The sequence below is a fragment of the Danio rerio genome, chromosome 10 (genome assembly GCF_049306965.1).
Source record: "Danio rerio strain Tuebingen ecotype United States chromosome 10, GRCz12tu, whole genome shotgun sequence".
NCBI classification, from domain to species: Eukaryota; Metazoa; Chordata; class Actinopteri; order Cypriniformes; family Danionidae; genus Danio; species Danio rerio.
Genome location: NC_133185.1, coordinates 50,262,320 through 50,287,680, shown reverse-complemented (window position 1 = coordinate 50,287,680; position 25,361 = coordinate 50,262,320). Strand labels below are relative to the sequence as shown.

The 25,361-nt window shown below is 39.9% G+C and overlaps 1 protein-coding gene across 6 annotated transcripts in view; it reads right to left on the bottom strand.

The window, feature by feature from the left end:
* ogdhb (oxoglutarate dehydrogenase b) overlaps positions 1-25,361 on the bottom strand; it is a 57,770-nt gene that overhangs the window by 21,691 nt on the left and 10,718 nt on the right. For 3 of the 6 annotated variants that reach the window (XM_073915226.1, XM_001338145.9, XM_073915227.1), the window contains exons 3-11: positions 23,347-23,529; positions 20,631-20,733; positions 13,822-13,937; positions 11,025-11,179; positions 8,685-8,831; positions 7,710-7,800; positions 4,507-4,686; positions 3,800-3,928; positions 3,024-3,203 (exon numbers count right to left, since the gene is read on the bottom strand). In XM_073915226.1, coding sequence (XP_073771327.1) covers positions 3,024-3,203; positions 3,800-3,928; positions 4,507-4,686; positions 7,710-7,800; positions 8,685-8,831; positions 11,025-11,179; positions 13,822-13,937; positions 20,631-20,733; positions 23,347-23,529 — 1,284 coding nt within the window. Of the gene's footprint in view, positions 1-3,023; positions 3,204-3,799; positions 3,929-4,506; positions 5,621-5,682; positions 7,801-8,684; positions 8,832-11,024; positions 11,180-13,821; positions 13,938-20,630; positions 20,734-22,350; positions 22,445-23,346; positions 23,530-25,361 lie in introns of all 6 variants that reach the window. The other 3 variants (XM_073915228.1, XM_021479477.3, XM_073915229.1) reach the window with 2 other exon arrangements.

Here is a 25,361-nt window from a genome sequence, read left to right as displayed (position 1 = left end):
GTAAAAATTAAATCTTTCAAGTTAGGTGAACAATTTTGCTGGTATAATTTAGACAAAATGTCTGTTTAAAGTTTCATTAACTCAAAATATTTCAGCGCTGTAATTTTATGTCTGATGTAATCCAGGTCCACGAACATGCTCATGCTTCACTCGTTTTTTGCATGATGGCGGATCGGCCTTGCTTCCCACTACAGTAAGTAAAATGTTTACAAATTCGAAAAAAATAAAAAAAAAATAAATTAAAAAAAAAAAAAAAAAAAAATATATATATATATATATATATATATATATATATATATATATATATATATATATATATATATATATATATATATATATTACCATTTGATAGTTACTGTGCCAGTGACTTTTTTACACTAAACAGGAGTTACTTCACAGAATGTGCACTTATTCTCATTTTTAATGAATGCCTCAAGACTGTAAGTTTTATACTTCTTATTGATGTATTATTATTTAATTTAGTCAATTTAACAGCTTTTTTTCTTGAAGCTCTTATGTTTGATATCGTATTTGCATTTTGGGCATTCCTTACTCATTTCAGAATAGTGTTTATTTTAAATCTCTTACTGTCTAATTGCTTTTATTGTTTTAAGACATTTGTAATTGCACAGGAGGCAAAACTGAAGTTACTGTTGGACATTTTTTCTTTAAAATAAATGTCAAAAATGGTATTGTCTGTTTGTTTAAATTACAGATGTATTTTGATAGATTTATGGGGTTTACAGATTAAAATTGTGGCTTATTTCATGCGTGAAACTAAAGATGGAGAAGTTAATTTTAAAAAACACTATTAAAATCTGAGCTGGGTAACTTGAGTATTTTAAGTTAGGAGAAGTTTCCTGCATGAGTACAACAAACTCAAAACTTGATGTTTCTGTTTACTTAAAATAGAAAATTTCATAAATTAAAAAATTTGACGTGACTGATTACCTCAAATTTTTTGAGTTTTGCCAACTTATTCGGGATTACAGTGTACTTACAGTGTTCCAAAAGGTGATACCTGACAGAAGATTTCTTCAACACATTTCTAATTATAATAGTGTTAATAACTCATCTCTAATAACTGATCTATTTTCTCTTTGTCATGGTGACAGCACATAATATTAGACTAGATATTCTTCAAGACAGTAGTGTTCAGCTTAAAGTGACGTTTAAAGGCTTCACTAGGGTAATTAGGTTAACTAGGCAGGTTAGGGTAATTAGTGGGGCCAGACAGAATCTGCGGACGATTTTTGCTATTTCTGCGGAGAATTTCGGTAAAAATCTGCGGATTATTTTGGAAGTATAATAACTAAAACCTCAATATATGAAATAAAAAATAATATCTTTTTAACTTTTATTTAATGTTTACAATGCAAATTCAATTAGATTCACTTTATTTGGTAAATAAAGCAAGTTTGTCATATAATAGATCTACTAAAAGACAGAAAATATGACTGTACAAACTGCATTGTACATAAATCAGATGAACATTTTCACGTTAGTAAATAATATTACTGAAATTAATTAGAACACTGAATAAATATAGATTTACACGCATTTACTCAAATAAATAAACAGAATTAATGATGGGCTAAAAATCTGTGGAAAATCTACGGAATTCTGCGCGCGCAGATTCCAGGTGGGCCTAATTAGGCAGGTAGTTGTATAACAGTGGTTTGTTCTGTAGGCTATCAAAAACAAAAATAGCTGAAAGGGGCTAATAATTTTGACCTTAAAATGGCTTTTAAAAATTTTAAAACTGCTTTTAATCTAGCGGAAACAACGCAAATAAGACTTTCTCCAGAAGAACAAATAATATCAGACGCACTGTGAAAATTTCCTTGCTCTGATCAACATAATTTGGGGAAAATTAAAAATAATAATACAAAATTCAAAGGGGGGCGAACAATTCTGGCTTCTGATATTTTTAATGAAGTAAATTTTTTGTATTACTCAAATCAACACAAAGCACATTTGACACACATTTTTAACCCTTAAAAGGATAGTTCAACAAAAAAATGAGAATTTACTCAGCATTTATTTTCCCTCAAGCGGTTATAAAGTTATGTTTCTTCTGCTGAACACTAAAGAGGATATTTTGAAGAATGTTGGAAACCTGTAACTATTGACTTGCATAGCAGGAAATACAAATACTAAGGAGGTCAAGGGTTAATGGTCTTCAACATTCTTCAAAATATCTTCTTTTGTGTTCAACAGATACAGATAAGGTTTATAAGAAGTGAAGGGAGAGCAAATACTGAGTAAGTGATTAGTGCTGGTTGAACTATCCCTTTAAGGGGTTAAAAATATTAAAATCAAAGACTTTTGTTGCTTCTGTTGACGTCAACCTGAGGATTTCTATGCAACTGCAAATTAAAATGATTAACCACACCCCTCATACTGCTAGTTTACTACGTGGGAATGATGCACAAAAGAAAAACCCGCCCCCTACTCAATATTCAGTTTCAGTTGGAAGAGCATCAACACAGTGAAATAAAATCCAGTCAGGCAGGCTTTAAAGTCCACATGAAATCAAACTACCCATATTAATAGAGTCCGCTCACACTGGCAGTTTTGTGCTGGACAATTCATCTGTGCATGTCATTAGGAAAAAAAAACGTTTGCCCTTGTAATCTAAAATTAATATCCTGTTTGTTTTCAGTTCAGTTCTTAGAATAGGTCTGTCTGAGGTATTGGGCGTGGCTAACAAACTTAACCACGCCCCTCCAGCTGTCAGTGTTTACAACAAACAGAAATGGTGAGGAGGAGGAGTCTGTTAGGCTGTAATAACTCTCCCCACACCCTTTTCCCCATCTATCTGAATAACACGCCTACTTTACTACATCCAATCAGCTCAAAGTAGAAAAAACAAGCCACACCCAGTTTTCATACAATATTGCATTTCTCTAAGAACTGCAGCACAATACAAAAAAAAGTCTCAGCTTCTGATTCATCCAGACTTTGATAAGCTGTATATATAAAGAGAGAGAGAGAGAGAGAGAGAGAGAGAGCTGCCATACCAGATCCACCACCACGTCTTTATGAAAGGTGGCTCTCCACTCTGCAGCCACGTTACACACGTACATCACGGCCTCCGGGTCATCTGCGTTCACATGGAAGATGGGTGCATTCACCACTCGGGCCACATCGGTGGGGTACGGCGAGGAGCGCGCCATACGGGGGTCCGTCGTGAAGCCGATCTGAAGAGAACAGAATTAAACACATGCATATATATGAAATACAGCGATCTCACAACATGAACTAAATTTCAACATTCTCCCATTTTCCTTCGGCTTTGTCTCTTTATTTATCAGGGGTCACCACAGCGGAATGAACCGCCAACTATTCCAGCATGTATTACACAGCGGATGCCCTTCCAGCCACAACCCGTACTGGGAAACACCCATACACACTTTTTCATGCACACACTCATACACTACGGCCAATTTAATTGATCAGTTCCCTTATAGCGCATGTGTTTGGACTGTAACTGGAGCACCCAGAGGAAACCCACAGAAACACAGGGAGAACATGCAAACTCCACACAGAACGCCAACTGACCTAGCCAAGGCTCAAACCAGCAACTTTCATGCTGTGAGGCCACAGTGCGACACTGCATCACAATATGATTTAGTTATTTTAAATTGTGATGTTTAGCAATACTGTCATTCTTGCTGCATTTCTCCTCTAATAAACGCACCCTCGTTGAGCAAAACATAAATTTTTTTCCAAACTTTCGAACTGCACTAAACAACGAGTTCCCAAATTCTTGTGCTGCTGTGTGTGAGAAACCCACCTGGTTGTTTGCGACCACATGTATGGTGCCGTGTGTGGTGTATGAGGGCAGGTCGCTCAGGTGGAAAGTCTCGTAGACGATTCCCTGACCGGCGAAGGCTGCGTCTCCATGCAGAAGGATGGACATCACCTTCACACACAACAACACACTCAGTTACTGACACATTCACCATCACAACACATCTGCATTTAACATAAAAAACTATCGATTTATTTCTTAATGCAGTAATTAAAAATCATTGATCAAATCTTGAACCAAATATTGGTGCTTTTAATGCAAAGTGCAGCTTTTCTCATTTAACCCTTGTGTGCTGTTGGGTCGTTTTCATCCACTCTGGGCTGATTTTGAGTCTTCATTTGGCCTCAGCTTTCTCTGTGTGTCAGCAAATGTGATGCTTTGTGCTGACAAACCTTATTCAGACACATATTTTGGGAAAATGCGTTGAAAATGTTTAAAAACTCAATACACTGTTCAGATTGACCCTTTGGTGATGCTTTCGCTCCATTGACTTCCATTATAATGCTATTTTTGATTGCAAAGTCATGACAGCTCATCCCATCAGAGAAAACCAGCAGCAATCAAGAATGCAAGAATTCCATTACATTAAATGTGATTATAATGGAAGTCAATGGAGCGAAAACAGTCAATAACCAAAGAGGAGTCTATCTGAACACACACAAGTTAAGTAAATCAAATGTAAAAAGCACCCTGTTTCCGTCTGTGTCCCCGCAGTAGAACTGCTCCGCCTTGGTCTTTCCCTGCACCACAGGATCCACAGCCTCCAGATGTGAAGGATTGGCCACCAGAGACAGTGTGATCTGACGCTCAGTGACGCGGTTGATGCGTCTGTGGTACATGCCCAGATGATACTTCACATCACCGGAGCCCTGGAGGAAAACCAGACCAAACATCAACAGCTGAAGTTTTTCCCTCCCTGCTGTCCTCACTGGCTTGCATGGTTCAGGATCTGTAGAGCTGCGCATGGATGGATTTGCTCTTCAGTGTTTGGACTCTCAGTAGTGATAATTAAACCACACTGAACTGAACTAAACTTTAACTTTAAAACTGAACTGACTGTTCCAATTGACTATAATCTTCAATGTGAAGCTGCTTTGACACGATCTACATTGTAAAAGTGCTATACAAATAAAGATAATTGAATTGAACAGCTGGATCACAAACATCAAACATAGCAGTCATGTTTTTGGGTCCCCCTACTTTTCAAAACACTCATAATCAGACTGCAGTAACTACAGTACAGATGATTACACAATGCATTCACAATTCATGTTTGCTAATTATACTTTATTTTCAGTGACTGTTTTAGACTCATCAGATGTGCTTTATTCAGTGTCACTATCAGTCATTAACAGTAACAGTGTCAGCACATTATGAACTGTCCATCAATGCACTTTAAAAACAAGCTGCTGGTGATAAACAATGAAGAGATTTTTATGGCATAAGATTATCCTGATTTAATATGTAACAAATAATACATCAAATAATAATAATAATAATAAGCACAACACTAATCTAAACATAATTCAATAGTCTGATTATATTACCATTAATGTGTAAACTAAAAGATTATAATCATTAGCTATGTTTCCATCCAAAAATGTGAAAAACTTTATGCGCAACACTGGATTATCGTATAAAAGTTGTGCGAATGAAGCATTGTTTCCATTCTGCGAGTCAAAGCGAACAAAATCGTCACTTCCTGATTAACTGCCGCCAAATATCAACAGTAAAACCTGCATTTGCTGCAGAAGGAGAAGCTGCATCAATCTTTTCTAAATTAATGCGCCTCAGAAGACAATCCTGACAAGCAGTGAGCACGCGGTGGCGTTTGAAGGTGTCAGACGCTCTTGATTCTGGACAACCCAAGCTCATTCTGGAAACGTAGCCCCGCGGACGTTTCTGGAGACCGCGATTTACGTGGCCGGAGGTACGTAAGGCCGTGTTTAGTTTTTTTCGAGCGAACGCTGCGGGGCCGATGGCTCGCCTCCGAGTGGAGGGCTTTCCTGATGCAACCAATTGGTCCGCTTAGCTCACAGCGTTACATCGGCGGAGCGGAGGCCCCGGAGGAGGAGGAGCTGGCCGCGGGGACGACGACCGGGATCGAGTCCGGGGAACAGCGGTTCCGGAAATCAGGTAAGACGAAAAACGGAATCCGAAAAATAAGGGCGAGAACGCGGCGGGATCCGAAAACGCGGTCGAAATCGAAGACGAGGGCTTTTGCTTTTTTTTTTTTTTTTTCTGGACGGCTTTTGCGAACCGTCGCTCGGGTTTAGGAAAGGAGGAGGTGGAGGAGGAGGAAGAGGAGGGCGGCCGAGTCGGCCGATCCGGTGGCTTTTTTTGCATGAGAACGGCGCGGGCGCGAACGGCTCCGCGAAAACAAAAACCGCTCGAATACGTACCTCCCGGGACGTAAATCGCGGTCCGCAGAAACGTCCGCGGGGCTACGTTTCCACAATGAGACCGGGTTGATTCTGGAGGTCATTATTAATATAATAACACTAATACTGAAATGGTAAGGTGTTTTATAATGACCAAAACAACATTTCAGATGGTTTATAATGTGCTCAGCCTGACGTTTTGTCCATTCACACACATTTTAAGCATCACATGATCTCTTTTAACAAAATCACATGACCTTTTTAATGGGCATGCTGGAGTTTGTGCGGTAAAAGTGTTTCCATCGGAGTTTATGCGCATCTTTTCTTATCGAATAAAAAGTTTATCCTACCCAGTTAGGCGCATACGTTTTTTATGCGCATTTTCAAAATGTATGCGCATCACGGCGTTTCCACCAACTGTATTTTTATTCGCATTTGCAAAATACAAAATAGGTGGATGGAAACATAGCTAATGACTACTAATTTAATTAAAGTGTATTAATCACATTACTAATTGACATAAATTTTTTAAGAGTTGACACTCAGCTGATGATTGATTATAAAGCTTGTTTGGCATGCTGTCCCGGGAGAGAGCCCTGAGCTCTTAAGATCCTCGAGCCCGGGGCTCCTCCCATTTGCAAGGCGAGAGGGGAGTTTGAGCTCAGGTAGATCTGGAGAACTCCCATTCTGTAGTAGCTCATGAACAGATAGTGATCGCTCTTAAGAGATAACTACTGACTAGGAGCATGTCTATGGTGCTGATTAGTCAATTAACTTAAGCTGCATGTTTTTGGACGGTGGGAGGAAATCGGGGAACCTGGGGTAAACCCACGTGAGCACAGGGAGAAGGTTTAAACTCCGCACAGAAACATCAGCTGGCTTGGTAATGACTAGAACCAGTGATGTTCTTGCTGTGAGGCCACAGTGCGTACCACTGGGCCACCGCACCACCCATCTAGGAAAGGAGGAGGAGTAGGGGTGGAAGGGGGGATTCTTCAAAATGAAGATGGCTGTGATATGGAACTTAAGGTACTTATAGTGGCTTAGGAATCGTCTGATTGGTCAATCATAAATTGAATAATGCAGGACCAGCTGCAAGCAATCATAAGCACGTGATCCTCTCGACATTAGTTTATAAATAAACTTCACAAAAAGTGTCATGGCAGAGCATTAAAGTTGACTAGGCTGTGCAACCCCTACAACATAAACTACTATGTTGGCCAATTGGCAAAAAGGGGCGTCTCTTGACAGATGACAGATAGATGGAAATCGAATGTGCAGTTGAAGCTAAAATCTCTTTGAGCTGAAGACAGAATAACAGATGAGTCTGTAAATATTGTGCCTATAAAATAAACAGAAAAAACACATATTTACAATAAAAAAATGATGAAAAAGGATATGAAATGGATGAAAGATAGATAAAGCTACCTTGCCTATTTGTTTGATTCTGTGGCAGAAATCGGCTTCCCTGTTTGAGGGAATTGAAGAGAAACGCTGGCTGTTTGTCTCACCTCGTCTGCTGCTTCCAGCTTGGAGTCAAACTGGCAGAAGATCTGCTCCAGCTCCTTACGGATCACATTAGCAAGAACATTCAGACGGCCTCTGACAGAACAGACATGTTTCAGCACCATGAATGTACCTCATTTAAAACACATCTTAAACTCTATTCACATGGGATTAGTGTTAGCTGGTGACCTTGTGTGATTTAGAAAGTATCTGAGCTTCATGTGATGCTTTCACACTGGATAAATGAAGCCTGTGACTTCAGACTTTTAATTTAGGATGTTGATGTTCTTCAAACTGAATATTGAGTAGGGGGCGGGGCTTCCTTTTTTGCATAATTCCCTCAAAGCAAACTAACAGTAAAAGGGGCGTGGCTAAGAATATTGTGTCTGGAGATTCCCAAAACAAACTTTTTATAATGGAATAACTTGCCCAGATGAAATAGTTCACCCAAAAAATAACAATGTGCGCTAGCAAAATAAGCATAGTACATTTTGATGTCACTTTAAAGACTTTAAAGAGGACCCATTATGTAGAAATCACATTTATAAGGGGTTTAAATCCAGTTGTGTGTCAGCAGTGTGTGAATATCTCCAGCCTCTAATGATCAACGTGTTTGTTGTAATCAGACTTGATGAATGAAACACTTTGATTGACATTCTCCCTTTGTACGTGTCATCAGAGGGGGAAAGCCCCGCCCACTAGTGCGCATCTCTCCATCTCATTAGCATCTCCAGCAGTCCTGAGTGAGAAGCAGCCGTCTGTCCATTAGCCATTAGAGTGTTTGAGCTGCTGAAGATGATGTCAGCATAGACTAAGAGGATTATAGATGTGGAGTTTTAGATGAACAGCGACAGGAGCCACATAGACTGACAGAAGCATCAAGCAAAAACAGGAGCACAATAGCTCCCCTTTAATACCAAACAGCCTGCTGGTCCTCAGCTAATGCTAATCCTGTGTGAATAGACCTTCAAATCTTCTACCTGTGCGGCATCCCCATGATGACATTCTCCACGCCGTTCTCACTGGATTTGTCGATGATGGTTTTGAGCGCAGGAATGAGAGATTCGCATCCCTCCAGGCCGAAACGCTTCTCTGATGACCACTTCCTCTGCAGGAACTCCTCAAACCTGTCCCGCAGCATTACACACGGCACAGAAAGCATCACAAACATCCTTTAAAACACTGAGAAGCGTGTTATTGCATCATTTAACGCAAGTGGAATCTGTAAACAAATGACACGATCACATTTTTCCAGTGACCTTAGGCGGAGCAGGCGTCAGTTTGAGATCTCTGAGGTCAGATGAGCTTTTAGGAGACATTTTGTGAAAAGTGGAATGAACCGCCAACTATTCCAGCATATGTTTTACACAGCGGATGCCCTTCCAGCTGCAACCCAGTACTGGGAAACACCCATACACACACACTCATACACTACGGCCAATTTAGTTGATCAGTTCCCCTATAGCGCATGTGTTTGGGCTGTGGGGGAAACCGGAGCACCCGAAAACCCACGCCAACACAGACCAGACACCTTCTTGCTGTGAGGCGACAGCGCTAACCACTGAGACACCATGCTGCACAAAATTCAGAATAAAAGTCTATTTAATCAATGTATGAATGAATGAATGTACATTTATATATAATATATAAGTGTGTATATAATATAGATTTATTCAGTTTTTATATTACCTACAGCAATGTTTTAGACTAATCCTCAAATATTTAGATGATATTTGTGACACACCGGTGTTTTGGAATTTGGAAAGACTGTATCTGATTGGGCAGTTAAAAGATTAAACTCGGGCCATCACCATACTCGTAGGTCTGTCTCTGTGGGATAGCAGCGTAATTACAATAAATCTGAGACGATGACTCGGCACAGGTAACTGTTGCGGAGGGGTTCAAGTCCCTGGCTTCTGGCTAAGATCAAGACCTTTTATTACATTTGGCTAGCTAAAGCGATATAATTCGAGAGGAGGCATAAATCAGGGGTGGTTTGATTTACTCCCAGAAGGGAGTTGAAATTGGGGAGCACGTAATTAGAGCTGTAAAGCTGTAAACTTCTCGACCTTAGGTGAAAACTCAAATCTGTTGGAGACGTCCTCTTTTATTCCTGTTTTTGTAAAGCACTTTAAATTGCCACCATGTATGAAATGTGCAATATAAATAAACCTGCCTTGCCTATTTAGACAGTAATATTTTCTGTCTTTTAGAACATATTATATGAGAGACTTAGTGTAGCTTTGTTTAACAAACAAGTGCTCTGTTAGATTTGCATTGCAAACCAAAACAAAAGTTGAATAGATTATTATTTTTAATTTATATCAAAGTATTTTGCTCCTTTACTATCTCCCCTTTAATTCATTACGCAAAAATCTGCAATTATTATTATTATTATCGGTTTATAAACGATATACTGTGCAGAAATAGCAAAAACAAGAAAAAGAAAGAAAAGAAAAAAGATTCTGTCAGATTTTTTGAAACTGATTTTAGAGGAACCACAAAGTGTTGAGTTGTGAAACTTACAGGATGTTGTTATATACCTTTTACAATGTCAAAACATAAAGGGATTTTGCTCAATTTTGCTTTTTACAGTTTATGGCTGCTTCTAAACTATATAAATGGCTCATTCGGGTCAAGTTTTGGGTGGAGTTTCAATATGATCCAGTGTTTATGTTATGTTGATTATTTTCTGACTTTGTGAAGCATTTGGTCAACAGCGATCGTTTTTAAATGTGCTATAGAAATATACAGCTGAAGGCAGAATTATTACCCTTCCTGAATTTTAAGCACTCTGTATATTTTTTTCCCCATTTTTTGTTTAGAAGATTTTTTCAACATATTTCCAAACATAAAAGTCTTAAAACTCATCTCTTACAACTGATTTCACTTCTCTTCTCCATGATGGCAGTAAATAATATTAGACTAGATATTCTTCAAGACACTAGTGTTCAGCTTAAAGTGACATGTAAAGGCCTCACTAGGGTAATTAGGGAAAAGTTAGGGTATTTAGGCAAGTCATTGTATAACAGTGGTTCTTAACAGTTTGTTCTATAGACAATCCAAAACAAATATAGTGTAAGGGGGCTAATAATATTGACCTTAAAATGGCTTTAAAAACATTAAAACTGCTTTTATTCTAGCCAAAATAAAGCAAACAAGACTTTTTTTCCAGAAGAACAAATTTTATCCGACATACTGTGAAAAATTCCTGAATCTGTTCAACATCATTTGGGAAATATTGGAAAAAGAATTTAAAATACAAAAGAGTTACTACAACTGTACTTTCAGAGTGAATTGAGTTTTGCATGAACACAGACCTGGTGGAGCGCACCATACGGGCCAGCAGTGTCCTCTTCTCATCCAGAGTAAACTGCATCACTCCGGGCTTCTCAAACTTCTGCCGGATCCACTGGCACTGCTCCAGATCATTGATGAACATGAATTCCACACCAATGTGCTGACAGTAGGCCATCTGCACACACAGCAGGCATGCACACTCAATTTACATCTATACATGTAATACTTTTGTTAGGGATATTATTGTATTTTTAGGGACAGAGCACCTCCGGTGCAAAGGGTCTATTGGAATTGCTCCTTTTCTTATTATTAATCTTCTTCTCCGGAATGAATTGCGATTTTGAGGGGGTAAACATGCCCGAAAATTCACTAAACTTTGCACACGCCTCAGAAGTGGCGAACATTTACTTTTGTTATGGGTTTCCAGAAGTGGGCATAGCAGAATAACTCGACAGTGCCACCTATGCACTTTTGATGGACGAGCCCCCGAGCTACGAATCACGCACGCAGACGAAAATGGGCACACACATCAAACACGCCAAAACCAACAAAAAAGTCTCTTGAAGCGAAATCTCAAACCCAACAGGAAGTCGGATATTTTTAACTTCCTGCGGCAAAAAAGTGCCGTTTTTACCATTTCCAGGCGTTGTATTTTAACTCCTCCTAGCGATTTTATCGGATCAACACAAAAATTTTCTCATATAAAGGCCTTGGCGATGTTAAATTGCGAAGATCTAGAGTTTTCGTCGAAAGGCGTGTCCATGGCGGCCTCGCAAACTTCGACATTTCGCCACGAATCAAGAAGTTACTATAACTCAGCCAAACAATGTCCGATCTGCCTGATAATTCACATGGTTGATAAGATTCCTCTACTGAAGGCATCTAAATGCTAATCTTGAGTCACAGTTATAGCGCCACCTGCTGACAGGAGGAAGTTTGGCTTAATTCTGTGATTTTCTCAGGTTATTTATATATATCGGCTTAAATTAATGTTATCTCCCTTCTCTGTCATCCTGAGGCCACCAGGCGGCGGTGAGCACGGGTGCGAGGTCCCTATCATCGCTGCTTGCAGCTTTAAGATGTATGTTCGTATTTCTATACACAAAAAAAAAGCTGCTTTTAACTGCAACAAACTGGCATATAAACATGTGAACTGCATTATAACCCCTCTGATCAAAGTGCATGTGAGTTTGTTGTAGTATAATAAAGCCACGTGCTGATCACACAACATAAATGAACTCTGTCACATTAATCTGAAGCTTTTCTTACAATATGAATTGCTAAACACTGTATTATCTCAATTATGAATATATAAAGTTTTTGTTTAATCCTTGTGTGCTGTTGGGTCGTTTTCATCCACTCTGGGCTGATTTTGAGTCTTCATTTGGCCTCAGCTTTCTCTGTGTGTCAGCAAATGTGATGCTTTGTGCTGACAAATCTTATTTTGACAGCTTATCTTAGGGAAATACTTTTTTCCAAAACTCAACAATACACTGAACAAACTGACTCCCCTATGGTGATGTTGGTGCTGTTTTTGCTCCATTGACTTCTATTATAATCACATTTATTGATTGTAAAGCCATGACAGCAGATAATCATGCATTACTGAATGCTGCTGGTTTTCCCTTGTGGGATGAGATCAATTAGGGGGAAATACTTAATTGTAGCCTTAAATTGCTTAAGTTGACCCTCGGGATTTTCTCCTTGCAACCCAAGGTTTACTAAGGCTACCCTTAACTTTCAAACTAAAAGAATTTCTTAGCTTAAGGACTTTCATGCAACTGGGCCCTGGTCTTTATGTAAAGCCCATAGCATAGCTGTGTAGCATTAAAGTCCTAGGAAAGATAGAATTAGTCCAAAACGACAAAATAATATCAACAATACACTCATCGGCCACTTTATTAGGTACACCTGTCCAACTGCTCGTTTACGCAAATTTCTAATCAGCCAATCACATTATCATCTTGCATTTCGGCATGTAGACATGCTCAAGATGATCTGCTGCAGTTCAAACCGAGCATCAGAATGGAGAAGAAAGAGGATTTAATTGACTTTGAATGTGGCATACTTGTGCCTGCCAGCCAAAAAACTGGACAATAGAAGATTGGAGAAACGTTGCCTGCTCTGATGAGTCTCCATTTCTGCTGTCACATTCGGATGGTCTGGTCAGAATTTAGCATCAACAGCATGAAAGCATGGATCATCCTGCCTTGTATCAGCGGTTCAGGCTGGTGGTGGTGGTGTAATGGTGTGGGGGAGATTTTCTTTGGGTCCATTAGTACCAATTGAGCATCAACGCCACAGCCTACCTGAGTATTGCTGCTGACCATGTCCATCCCTTTATGAGCACAGTGTCTCCATCTTCTGATGGCTACTTCCAGCAGGATAACGCAGCATGTCATAAAGCTCAATCATCTCAGACTGGTTTCTTGAACATGACGATGAGTTCACTGTACTCAAATGGCCTCCACAGTCACCAGAGCTCAATCCAATAGAGCAGCTTTGGGATGTGGTGGAACGGGAGATTGGCATCATGGATGTGCAGCCGACAAATCTGCAGCAACTGTGTGATGCTATCATGACAATATGGAGCAAAATCTCTGAGGAATATTTCCAGTAGCTTGTTGAATCTCTGACATGAAGGATTAAAGCAGATCTGAAGGCAAAAGGGGTCCAACTTGGTACTAGTTCCTAATAAAGTGGCCGGTGAGTGTATGTTTAAATCCTATACAGTATGCTGGCTCTCACGTCAACATAATAACAATATCATGCAATGCATTATAAGTGGTTCAGTTGTGCAAAAGTGTGTGTTTGTACCTCTAAGCGGTGAATGATTTCCCTGAGAGGAAGCGCAGTTTCGCTGCCCCCGATGAAGGTGGTGGTGGGAAGCCGGAAAACTTTATCCAGATCCGTTTCTTCCAGCCCGTAGAAGCCTGACAGCAGACATGCAAACACACGGATGGGGAAGGAGGAGCGCAAGAAAACAGCAGTCGACACACGTAAACACAAGAGACAAACAAAACTGCGTTAGCGGAAACCATTTTTATGATTCAGAAGAATAATTTAACACAAACGGCACAATCATGCACACAGAACATGAGAAGAGAGAGGAGTGTTAGCAGAAAAAACAGGAAAGATTTGGGTTCAAAATTGAATTACTAAAGAGGAAACATGAAGGAGATGCTACAGATGGAAACGTATTGATCAGAACATGCATGACGAACACAACAAGCAAATTATTTCAAAGGAAATACAAGATTAATTTGCTTGCTTTAAGGTAAAACTCACTTCATTTTCACTCATTATTTCTGAAAACAAGACTATATGCTTGAAAAATAATAAGAAAATGCTTCTTGGTTTCAGAACTGTTGGATATTTGGACAGGAAACAAGACAGAAATATTAAGAAATGCAGCGTATTTGCAGTTTGTTCTGACCTTTGCTCTCATATTTACTGGTCCACACAAACTACACACGTGCTCCTTGATTCTGCAGGCATGTACTGTAAACACGGTGAAACATCCTGCAACACCAGTAAAACTAGACTAAACTAAACTGCAGGCCACGTCAGATATGGTGTTCAACCTTCAGTGTGTGTGTGTGTGGGACTTGTGTGTGTGCATGTTTTAATATTGCATGTTTAAACATCGAAATTAAAATGCAGATTTTAAAGCACTTCACCTGAGCTTTAACCGGAAACATTATGAACTGGAATCAAGCAAAGGTGACTTTGGGAGAATCTTCCTAAAGTCAAAGCCTAAAGCTGGAGCATCGAGGCTAAAGCTGACCGTCTGTGAGGATCAGGATATTATGGAAGAAACAGACCCAAGGCAAGGGTATTGAGGGAAACCTCCACATATGCCAGCTGAGATCCAGTGAAGAGCAGAATGGCAGTGCCAAGCAGAGTTGCATAAATGCATTTTTGATACCGGGTCAGACTACAGGGTTTCTGATTTCAGCGAGTCAAATGTAAGACTTTAATAGATCTTTTTAAGACCATAATGACTGAAAAATCTGACTTATACAGGGCTAAATGCCCTGACTTTTTCTTTCACTTGCCTCATCGAAAAATTCAAATAAGACATTTCTTAGCAACATATAATAAATAATGTGTTAAAATAAGCTGGCTGTAGTTATGTGTACATACACATTTTAAAATAATAATATTAAAATTGATTTAAAAAAACACATAAAAGTAAGCACAGCAGTCTGTCTAATGTTATACACGCAACACCCTGACATGAACTGAACCTGTGAGTTGTTCTGAGGAAAAGCCCTGAGCGCAGCGTTTCCACTGAATTAGAGGTAGAGCAATGCGGCGTACAGAGAGAAACTCACTCACCGTACACAGAAACTCTCTAACAATCAGCCTGCCACATTCATAAAGGCTGTAAAATATCACTCGCCTGCTTTACTCTTAGAACAAAGAGATCTGAAGAGGCAAAGCTGTCTGGATGCTGAAAATAAATCTCAATGTTTTTCACACTTTTATTTAGGTTTGCTGCAGTATTGCACTGCTAAAACAGTTTTATAATGAGTAGCAATAGGGCTGTGCACTAAAAATCGACCATTATAAAGTATGCTCTATCATTTATTTAATGGAATCACAAAATGCATTGTCTACTGTAATATTTTTCCTAATTTGTATGAGCAGATACAAGCAGATTAAATCTACAACAGATTTAAATGCATACAATTCAGAAAACTCTGGGCAAACTCTTCGGAGTCGACCCTTCCAAATGATTCGGGGGTCCACCCCTCCAGGCGATTCATAGTCAACTCTTTGAGACCATTCAGAGTTGACCCTTCCAACCTATTCAGAGTAAACCTATCCAACCAATTCAGAGTCGACCTTTCCAACCAAGTCAGAGTCGACCCTTCCAACCAAGTCAGAGTAGACCCTTCCAATCAATTTAGAGTAGACCTATCCAACCGATTCAGAGCCGACCCTTCCAACCAAGTCAGAGTTGACCCTTCCAATCAATTTAGAGTAGACCTATCCAACCGATTCAGAGCCGACCCTTCCAACCAATTCAGAGTCGACCCTTCCAACCAAGTCAGAGTAGACCCTTCCAATCAATTTAGAGTAGATCTATCCAACCGATTCAGAGCCGACCCTTCCAACCAAGTCAGAGTTGACCCTTCCAATCAATTTAGAGTAGACCTATCCAACCGATTCAGAGCCGACCCTTCCAACCAAGTCAGAGTCGACCCTTCCAATCAATTTAGAGTAGACCTATCCAACCGATTCAGAGCCGACCCTTCCAACCAAGTCAGAGTCGACCCTTCCAATCAATTTAGAGTAGACCTATCCAACCAAGTCAGAGTCAACCCTTCCAACCGATTCAAAGACCCTTCCAATCAATTTAGAGTCGACCCTTCCAACCGATTCAGAGCCGACCCTTCCAACCGATTCAGAGTAGACCCTTCCAACCAAGTCAGAGTCAACCCTTCCAACCGATTCAGAGTTGACCCTTCCAATCAATTTAGAGTAGACCTATCCAACCGATTCAGAGCCGACCCTTCCAAACGATTTAGAGTTGACCCTTCCAACCAAGTCAGAGTCGACCCATCCAACCGATTCAGAGAAGACCCTTCCAATCAATTTAGAGTAGACCTATCCAACCGATTCAGAGCCGACCCTTCCAACCAATTTAGAGTTGACCCTTCCAACCAAGACAGAATTGACCCTTCCAACCAATTAAGAGTCAAATCAAATCAAATCACTTTTATTGTCACATCATCAGCAGCACGTGTGCTAAGATGAGTAAAAAGCTTAGGTGCTGGCTCCAGACAGTACAAAATACAAATAGTGCAAATACAACGACAGTGCAAAATACAGACCGTGCGAAATACAGACGGTGCAAAATACAGACGGTACAAAATACAGACGGTGCAAAATGCAGACAGTGCAAATACAACGACAGTGTAAAATTGACAGCGATATGTACAATGAATAGGTGTCCACATAGTTGTATATAGTGTTGTTTCAAGTATGGATTGGTTAAAGTGCAGTGCATGCTACATATTGATGGTGTGCAGTGAGGGGTATGGAAGAGTCTGTGTGTGGTGACTGTACAGTCATGAAGTGTTCATCAGCCTGATAGTCTGAGGGAAGAAGCTTCAGCCGGCTGGTGCGTGATCGGATGCTGCAGAACTGTCTGCCTGAGGGTAGCAGAGAGAAAAGTCTATGGCTTGGGTGGCTGGAGTCACTGATAATTCTCTTGGCTTTCCTCATGCATCGCCTGGTGTAGATGTCCTGGAGGGAGGGAAGCTCACCTCCTACTACGCTTCCAGCAGTTCGCACAGTCCTATGTAGGCCTTTGCGATTGCTGCTGGTGCTATTTCCATACCAGGTCGTGAAACAGCCAGACAGGATGCTCTCCACAGTGCAGGTGTAGAACTAGCGAAGGATGTGGGGGCTCATTCCAAACCTCCTAAGACACCTGAGGAAGAAGAGGCGTTGTTGTGCCTTCCTCAGCACCGTGTCTGTGTAAGCAGTCCATGTCAAATCCTCAGCGATGTGGACTTCAAGAAACTTAAAAGTGCTGACTCCCTCCACTGCCGTCCCGTTGATGGTGATGGGGGTGTGTTCTCTCTTCTCTCTCCTGAAATCCACCACCAGGTCCTTGGTTTTGCTAATGTTGAGTGAGAGGTGGTTTTCCTCACACCACTACGTCAGAGTGTGCACCTCCTCTCTGTAGGTCGTCTCATCATTATCTGTAATTAGGCCCACCACTGTTGAGTCATCAGCAATTTTAACGATGACGTTGGAGCTGTGTTTGGCTGTACAGTCATGTGTGTACAGGGAGTACAGGAGTGGGCTGAGAACAGCCCTGTGGAGCAATTCAGAGTAGACCCTTCCAACCAATTCAGAGTCGACCATTAGAGGTGATTTAAAGTTGACCCTTGAAGGCGATTCAGAGTCGACCCTTACAGGCGATACAGAGTCGACCCTTGCAGGCGATACAGAGTCGACCCTTGTAGGCGATACAGAGTAGACCCTTGCAGGCGATTCATTGGCGACTCTTCACGACGATTCAAGGTAGACCCTTGCAGGCGATTCAGAGTGGACCCTTGCAGGTGATTCAGAGTGGACCCTTACAGGCGATTCAGAGTTGACCCATGTAGGCGATTCAGAGTCGACTCTTACAGGCCATTCAGAGTCGACCCTTGCAGGCCATTCAGAGTCGACCCTTGCAGGCCATTCAGAGTCGACACTTGCAGGCGATTCAGAGTCGACCATTGCAGGCGATTCAGAGTCGACCCTTGCAGGCGATTCAGAGTCGACCCTTGCAGGCGATTCAGAGTCGACCCTTGCAGGCTTTTCAGAGTTGACCCTTGCAGGCGATTCAGAGTCGACCCATGCAGGCGATTCAGAGTCGACCCTTGCAGGCGATTCAGAGTCGACCCTTGCAGGCGATGCGGTCCACCCTTCGAGGCGAATCCGAGTCCACCCTTCGAGGCAATTCAGAGTAAAACTTTCCAACCAATTCAGAGTTGACTCCTTGAAGGCGATTCGGAGTAGACCCATATAAGGTGATTCAGAGTCAACCTGGATGAGGTGATTTAGAGTCAACCTATATGAGGCGATCTGAGTCGACCCATACAAGGCAATTTAGATTCAACCCTTCGAGGCGATTCAGAGTCAACACTTTGAGACGATTCTGAGTCGACCCTAATAAAGCCTGATTTACACTTCTTGGTCGAGTGATCGGCGTGACCCACGGCACATGCCCTGCGCGTTGCCGCGCATTCATACTTATGCACGCTGTTTGTGTTGCTCTGCAATTACACTTTCGAAGCGCTAGCTGTCAGCAGGTTTTTTCCTCTGTGTCGAGTTACTTTGCTTTTTTTGTTTTTTTTCTGAACGCTACCTTAATATACAAGTATCTCAAACTCGCTCATTTTGAGGCGGGAATCGGCGGACATGCAACAACTTTAATCATAAGGTAAACACAAAACAAGAGTTTCCATTTAGAGCTCATTCACAGGACTCCACACATTGGGTATGCACAGCTCTCTCCCCCACCCCCACTCGTCAGTGCTACAACGAATCACAGAGCCGAGCTTGTGATATGCATCGTTGCGACGTGTAGTTACATTTTTGGAGAGGTCCGCGTCAGCGTCACCGACAGCAAGGGCTATGTGCTGCACGAAGCATATGCGCATAATTGACGCAGAAGCATAAATTAGCCTCAAAGTACCTTTGTTTTGACAAGACATCATAAACTATTTAACATAAAAGTTAATTATTTAAATATTTATACTGTGGAAACTAGGTAGACAAGTCATCTTGACAGTTCACATTTCTGAAATAGCAACGTTAATTGTTTTTAGAGTAAACTAACCACAATCTTCCTCAGCATGCTAAATGTGCAACGGTGGCTCATCCTTGATAAAGTTTTCAATTATATCTGCTGAATGTGTGTACATGCAAACAAACACACAGTATGTGCACACTGCAATGGGAAATAAAGCAAGTGCCAATCACAGCACACAGAGAAGCAAACAACAGCCTGTAAATTACCAGTGCAATATAAGAGTCTCTATGGGAGGATATGAAAAAGACAATCTGCAGAGAGAAAGAGGAACTACAACATCACACTAGACAAGGCGAGCGCTTCACTGATCAACACTACTGATGTCAAGAGTGACATACAATAAAATGAGGAAACAGCATTTACAGTGGGCAAAGCCAGACGCCTGTATGTGTGCAGGTAGGGTGCAAACTAAAATAAATATTATTTGTAATATTATAAATAATCCATAAATAATTATCATAAATATTATATTCAAAAATATGCTAGATTTATGTTACGTTTATATATGAATGTAAGTAAAAAAATATTTAATTAATATCTAAATTTTTACTTAAATTATAACTAATTATAACTTATATAACTTAATATAACTTAAATTATTAAATTATAATATAATATAACTTAAATTATAACTAACAATATATAATAAATGCATATTTACAATTGACACACACACATATATAAACATTAAATAAATGTTATTATATTATTATTATTAATTCATATTATTAATATATTATTAATTTTATTATTTATTAAGATTATATTATATAATTAATTCATATTATTAATATATTATTACTCTTATTAATTATTAATATATATATATATATATATATATATATATATATATATATATATATATATATATATATATATATATATATATATATATATATATACATATATATATATATATATATATATAGTTATGCCAGATTTAACTTTATATAACTCTATGAAAATTGTATATATTTATTATATAAATTCATATATAAATTGTTTGCTTAAATTATAATAAACAATACAGGTAATAAGTAACTGTCTGTGATTTAAGTGTAAATAAACAATAAATGAACAGACTTTTAGAACAAGGCTAACATCACACATTCCCAGGGAAAGTTTGTAATTAACGCAAACATGATTTGAAACTGCACATAAACACCACTCAGCACTTTACCCACTGCAAATATCTAAAGAGCTCTACATGCATGCTCCAGGTAAGAATGGAGGACATGAGCAGCGGCACAAAAACAATTACGCCAGATTCAAATCACTCCAATGCCTGATATCAAAACCTCACCGAGTTTATCAGAGGACGTGATTATATCAGCAGGGACGCACGAATCGAGATCTGCATCCAAAATGCCCAGAGGATCCAGCTGCGCTACGTGGTGTCCGCGAATCTGCAGGAGGTCCAGGAACAAGAGCAACAGATTGAAGAAGAAGAGGAGAAAGGAGGACAATAACCCAACAAACAGACAGATGAGGAGGTGAGAGCGAGAGTGAAAACCAGCAGAGAGAGCACAGAAAAACAGAGAAACATACACACAGCAATGTTAACACACTGAATGAAAAACACACTCGCACTCACACACACAACTAGGGATGGGCGATACACAGGCCAGACAAACATCTGTGACATTCATTGATATTTCTGCAAATAATTTAGTATAGAAATCGGCAGAATGTGGAATTATTTTGATTTTTAGTAGCTAAAAACTTGAAATAAAAATAATAGCTTTTTTACTTATATTTAGGTTTACAACGCAAATGCAATTTTAGTAAACAAAGCAAGTTTCTGATATAATAGATCTGCTAATAGCCTGATTAGCTGCTTTAAACAACAGGAGACTAATGTCCTTTGAACCAATCTCCATTATTGTAAGCTGCTTGTTTTTCTGTCTGCACTGCTCCATTTGTTAGATGTTTGCTCACACTTTCTTTTGTCTGAAGCGCTTTAAACACCCAAACGCCCAATTCGTGCAGTGTCATTCACTCAATTTGCGCTGCAGGATGTCTAATCGTGGCGACGTGGTGGCGCAGTAGGTAGTGCTCACGGCACACAGCAAGAAGGTCGCTGGATCAAGCCTCGGCTGGGTCAGTTGGTATTTCTAGAGTTTACATGTTCTTCCCGTGTTGGTGTGGGTTTCCTCCAGGTGCTCCGGTTTCCCCCACACGTCCAAAGACATGCGGCACAGGTGAATTGGGTAAGCTAAAAATTGTCCGTAGTGTATGAGTGTGAATGAGTGTGAATGAATGTATCCCAGTGATGGGTTGCTGCTGGAAGGGAATCTGTTGCGGAAGAATGTGTCAGATAAGTTGGCGGTTCATTCCACTGTGGCGACCCCAGATTTATAAAGGGACTGAGCCGAAAAGAAAATGAATGAATGAATGATGTCTAATGGCATCTTTGCATTGACTTCACATGTAAATCATTCACGCTTTATCCACGTCTGCAAAACAATTCTGGCCCCCTTGTCAGGATTTTAAGGGCACAGGTGAGACGTCATTTTTCGAGAGACACTCAAATACATCCCGTGCGCTGCGTAAGCAACCTCTATAAGTCATCTGAAACAATTAAATGCAAACTGAAATAAATATAATTTGATTAAATGGTTTAGAACTGGAAGTTTGAGATTATTATTTTATTGTTATTTTGCGTTTAATTAAGAATTTTGCAGGATCTCAAAATTTAGTGACTTATTGTTGATTTTGCGTAGAATTCAGCCATAGCAGATTTGCGAAAAACTAGGGGGTCTAATATACTACATATATATATAATAAATAAAGAAAAATTATTAAAAATAACGATCCAATAAAAAAAGGGAAATATAATAAATAAATAAAAAAAAAGGACTATTTGTCTCTCAGAGGAAACTTCTGAATTATTATTGAATAGTTTAATTATTACCACTTAATACTTATTATAAATTAATCGCAACAAACAGCAGAAAATATTGAGCTATAATTGTTCACGCATATCGCCCATCCCTGTGCTCAACAACACAAGCAGTTCTCACCGGACTGATGGAGCCCCACAGTAATCGGGGCATTGTCAAAATTTACACAACTGATGCCCAAAGGGTCGAGTTTGGCAATATGATGACCTCTGACCTGTGGACAAGCAATAGGACTTACACGCAGACTCAACTCTAAAAGCTGTCCCAACTCTTTTGATTTGGGGTTGTGTATATATATATATACAGTGTGTATTCAGTATTCAGACCCCCGTAAATGTTCCACTCTTTATGTTGTAGCCGTTTGCTAAAATCATTTAAGTGCATTGTTTTCCTCATTAATATCCACACAGCAGCACATACTGACAGACAAACACAGCATCGTTGACCTTTCTGCAGATTTATTAAAAAAGAAAAGCTGAAATATCACATGGGCCTAGGTGTTCAGACCCTTTGCTGTGCACTCAGGTGCTGTTCGTTTCTTCTGATCATCCTTGAGATGGATCTACACCTTCATTTCAGTCCAGCTGTGTTTGATTATACTGACTGGACTTGATTAGGAAAGCCACACACCGGTCTATACAAGACATTACAGCTCACAATGCAAATAAGAAAGGTAAAATAATGAAGGAGTGGCTTCACAACAACTCAGTAACAGTTCTTGAATGGCCCACCCAGAGCCCCGAATTTAACACAATTGAGCATCTCTGAAGAGACCTAAGAATGGCTTTCCACAAACCTTTACCATCCATCCTGACAGAACTGGAGAGGATCTGTAAGGAGGAATGGCGGAGGATCCCCAAATCCAGCTGTGAAAAACTTGTTGCATCTTTCCCAAAAAGACTCACGGCTGGATTAGATCTAAAGTTAAATACTGAGGAAAGGCTCTGAATACTTAGGCCCATGTGATATTTCAGGGTTTTTTAACAAATCTGCAAAAATGTCAACAATTCTGTGTTTTTCTGTGAATGTGGGGTGCTGTGTGTACATTAATGAAGAAAACTATGAACTCAGCAGCTGAAGATCTCCATGATTAAATCCTCATTTCCATCTTCATACCTGATATGCTCTGATGAGGGACTGCACAGCCAGGTGGTCTTCCACTAGTTTCTCCACATTGGGCTGTGCTCCAATCAGCGCCTGCGACTGAGAGAGTCCTGAGAGCCCCATTGGAGGAACACTTTGGTAGGCAGAACCTGGAGCCACGCCAGCGTTAGCGTTACGGAAGAAGATGTCCCACGACTGTTGAGAAATAGGTAAGAGACAGAGTAAGAGAATAAGTAAACAATAAGTTTGTTGTGTTAGCAACCTGTGGCTGTAAACAATTAAGAAGTCTGTTTTCACCTGCTTTTATTCTTTATAGCAGGGGTGTCAAACTCAATTCCTGGAGGGCGGAAGCCCTGCATACTGTAGTTTAGTTCCAACCCTGCTCCAACACACTTACCTGTAGGTTTCAAACAAGCCTGAAGGACTCAATTAGTTTGATCAGGTGTGTTTAATTAGGGTTGGAACTAAACTGTGCAGAGCTGCGGCCCTCCAGGAACTGAGTTTGACACCTGTGGTTTAAAGTGTACATTCTACACACTATCCCCCATAATGCTAATGTGGAAAAAGAGTTTTTGAAATTGTTGCAAATTTATCAAAAATAAAAAAGCAGAAAAATCACATGTACATCAGTATTCACAGGCTTTGACAAGAAGCTCTAAATTGAACTCAGGTACATTTGAAGTCAGAATTATTCACCCCCTGTTTATTTTTTTCCCCATTTTCTGTTTAACAGAGAGCAGATTTCTTCAAAACATTTCTGAGCATGATAGTTTTAATAACTCATCTCTAATAACTGATTTATTTTCTCTTTGTCATGATGACAGTCAATTATATTAGACTAGATATTCTTCAAGACACTTCTATACAGCTTAAAGTGACATTTAAAGGCTTCACTAGGGTAATTAGGGTAACTAGGCAGGTTAGGGTAATTAGGCAAGATATTGTATAATGATGGTTTGTTCTGTAGACTATTGAAAAAATATTTATTCTAGCCTAAATAAAACTATTTGGAGTTTGCCAAAAGGCATCTGAAGGACTCTCAGAGCATCAGAAACTAAACTCTCTGCTCTGATGAGACTCAAACTGAACTGTTTGGAGTGAACGCCAGGCGTTACTTTTGGAGAACAGCAGGCGGCGCTCATCACCAGGCTAACAGCATCCCTACAGTGAAGCATGGTGGTGTTGGCATCATGCTGTGGGGATGTGTTTCAGCAGCAGGAGCTGGAAGACTAGTCAGGATAGAGGGAAAGATGAATGCAGCGATGTACAGAGACATCCTGAATGAAGACCTGCACAAGAGTGCTCTCCACCTCAGACTGGGGCGACGCTTCATCTTCCAGCAGGACAATGACCCAAAGCACACCACCAACATATCAATGCAGTGGCACAACAACAACTCGGTGAATGTCCTTGAGTGGCCCAGCCAGAGCCCAGACCTAAATCCTATTGAACATCTCTGGAGAGATCTGAAAATGGCTGTACACCGTCACTTCCCATCCAACCTGATAGAGCTTGAGAGGTACTGCAAAGAGGAACGGGCAAACATTTCCAAAGACAGGTGTGCAGAGCCTGTGCATCATATTCAACAAGACTCAAGGCTGTTATTGCTGCCAAAGGTGCATCAACAGAGTATTGAGCAAACGTTGTGAATACTGATGAACATGTAATTTTACAGGTCTTTTATTTTTAATACATTTGCAACAATTTCAAAAACATTTTTTTCACATTGTCGTTATGGAGGATTGTGTATAGAATGTTCAGGAAATCAATCAATTTAATGCATTTTGGAATAAGGCTGTATTATAAAAAACGTGGAAAAAGTCAAGCGCTATAAATACTTTTCGAATGCACTGTAAACAAAGAAATTAAGCCCCGATTGAAATTATTGCACTATATTTAAGTTAATTCAAGATTTTTTAAGACCCTGCAGACACCCTGATTTTTTATTTTATTTTATTAAGTTTATACACACACACATAAATTTTATTTTTTTAATTTAATTGAAATTTTTTTTTATACTTTATTTT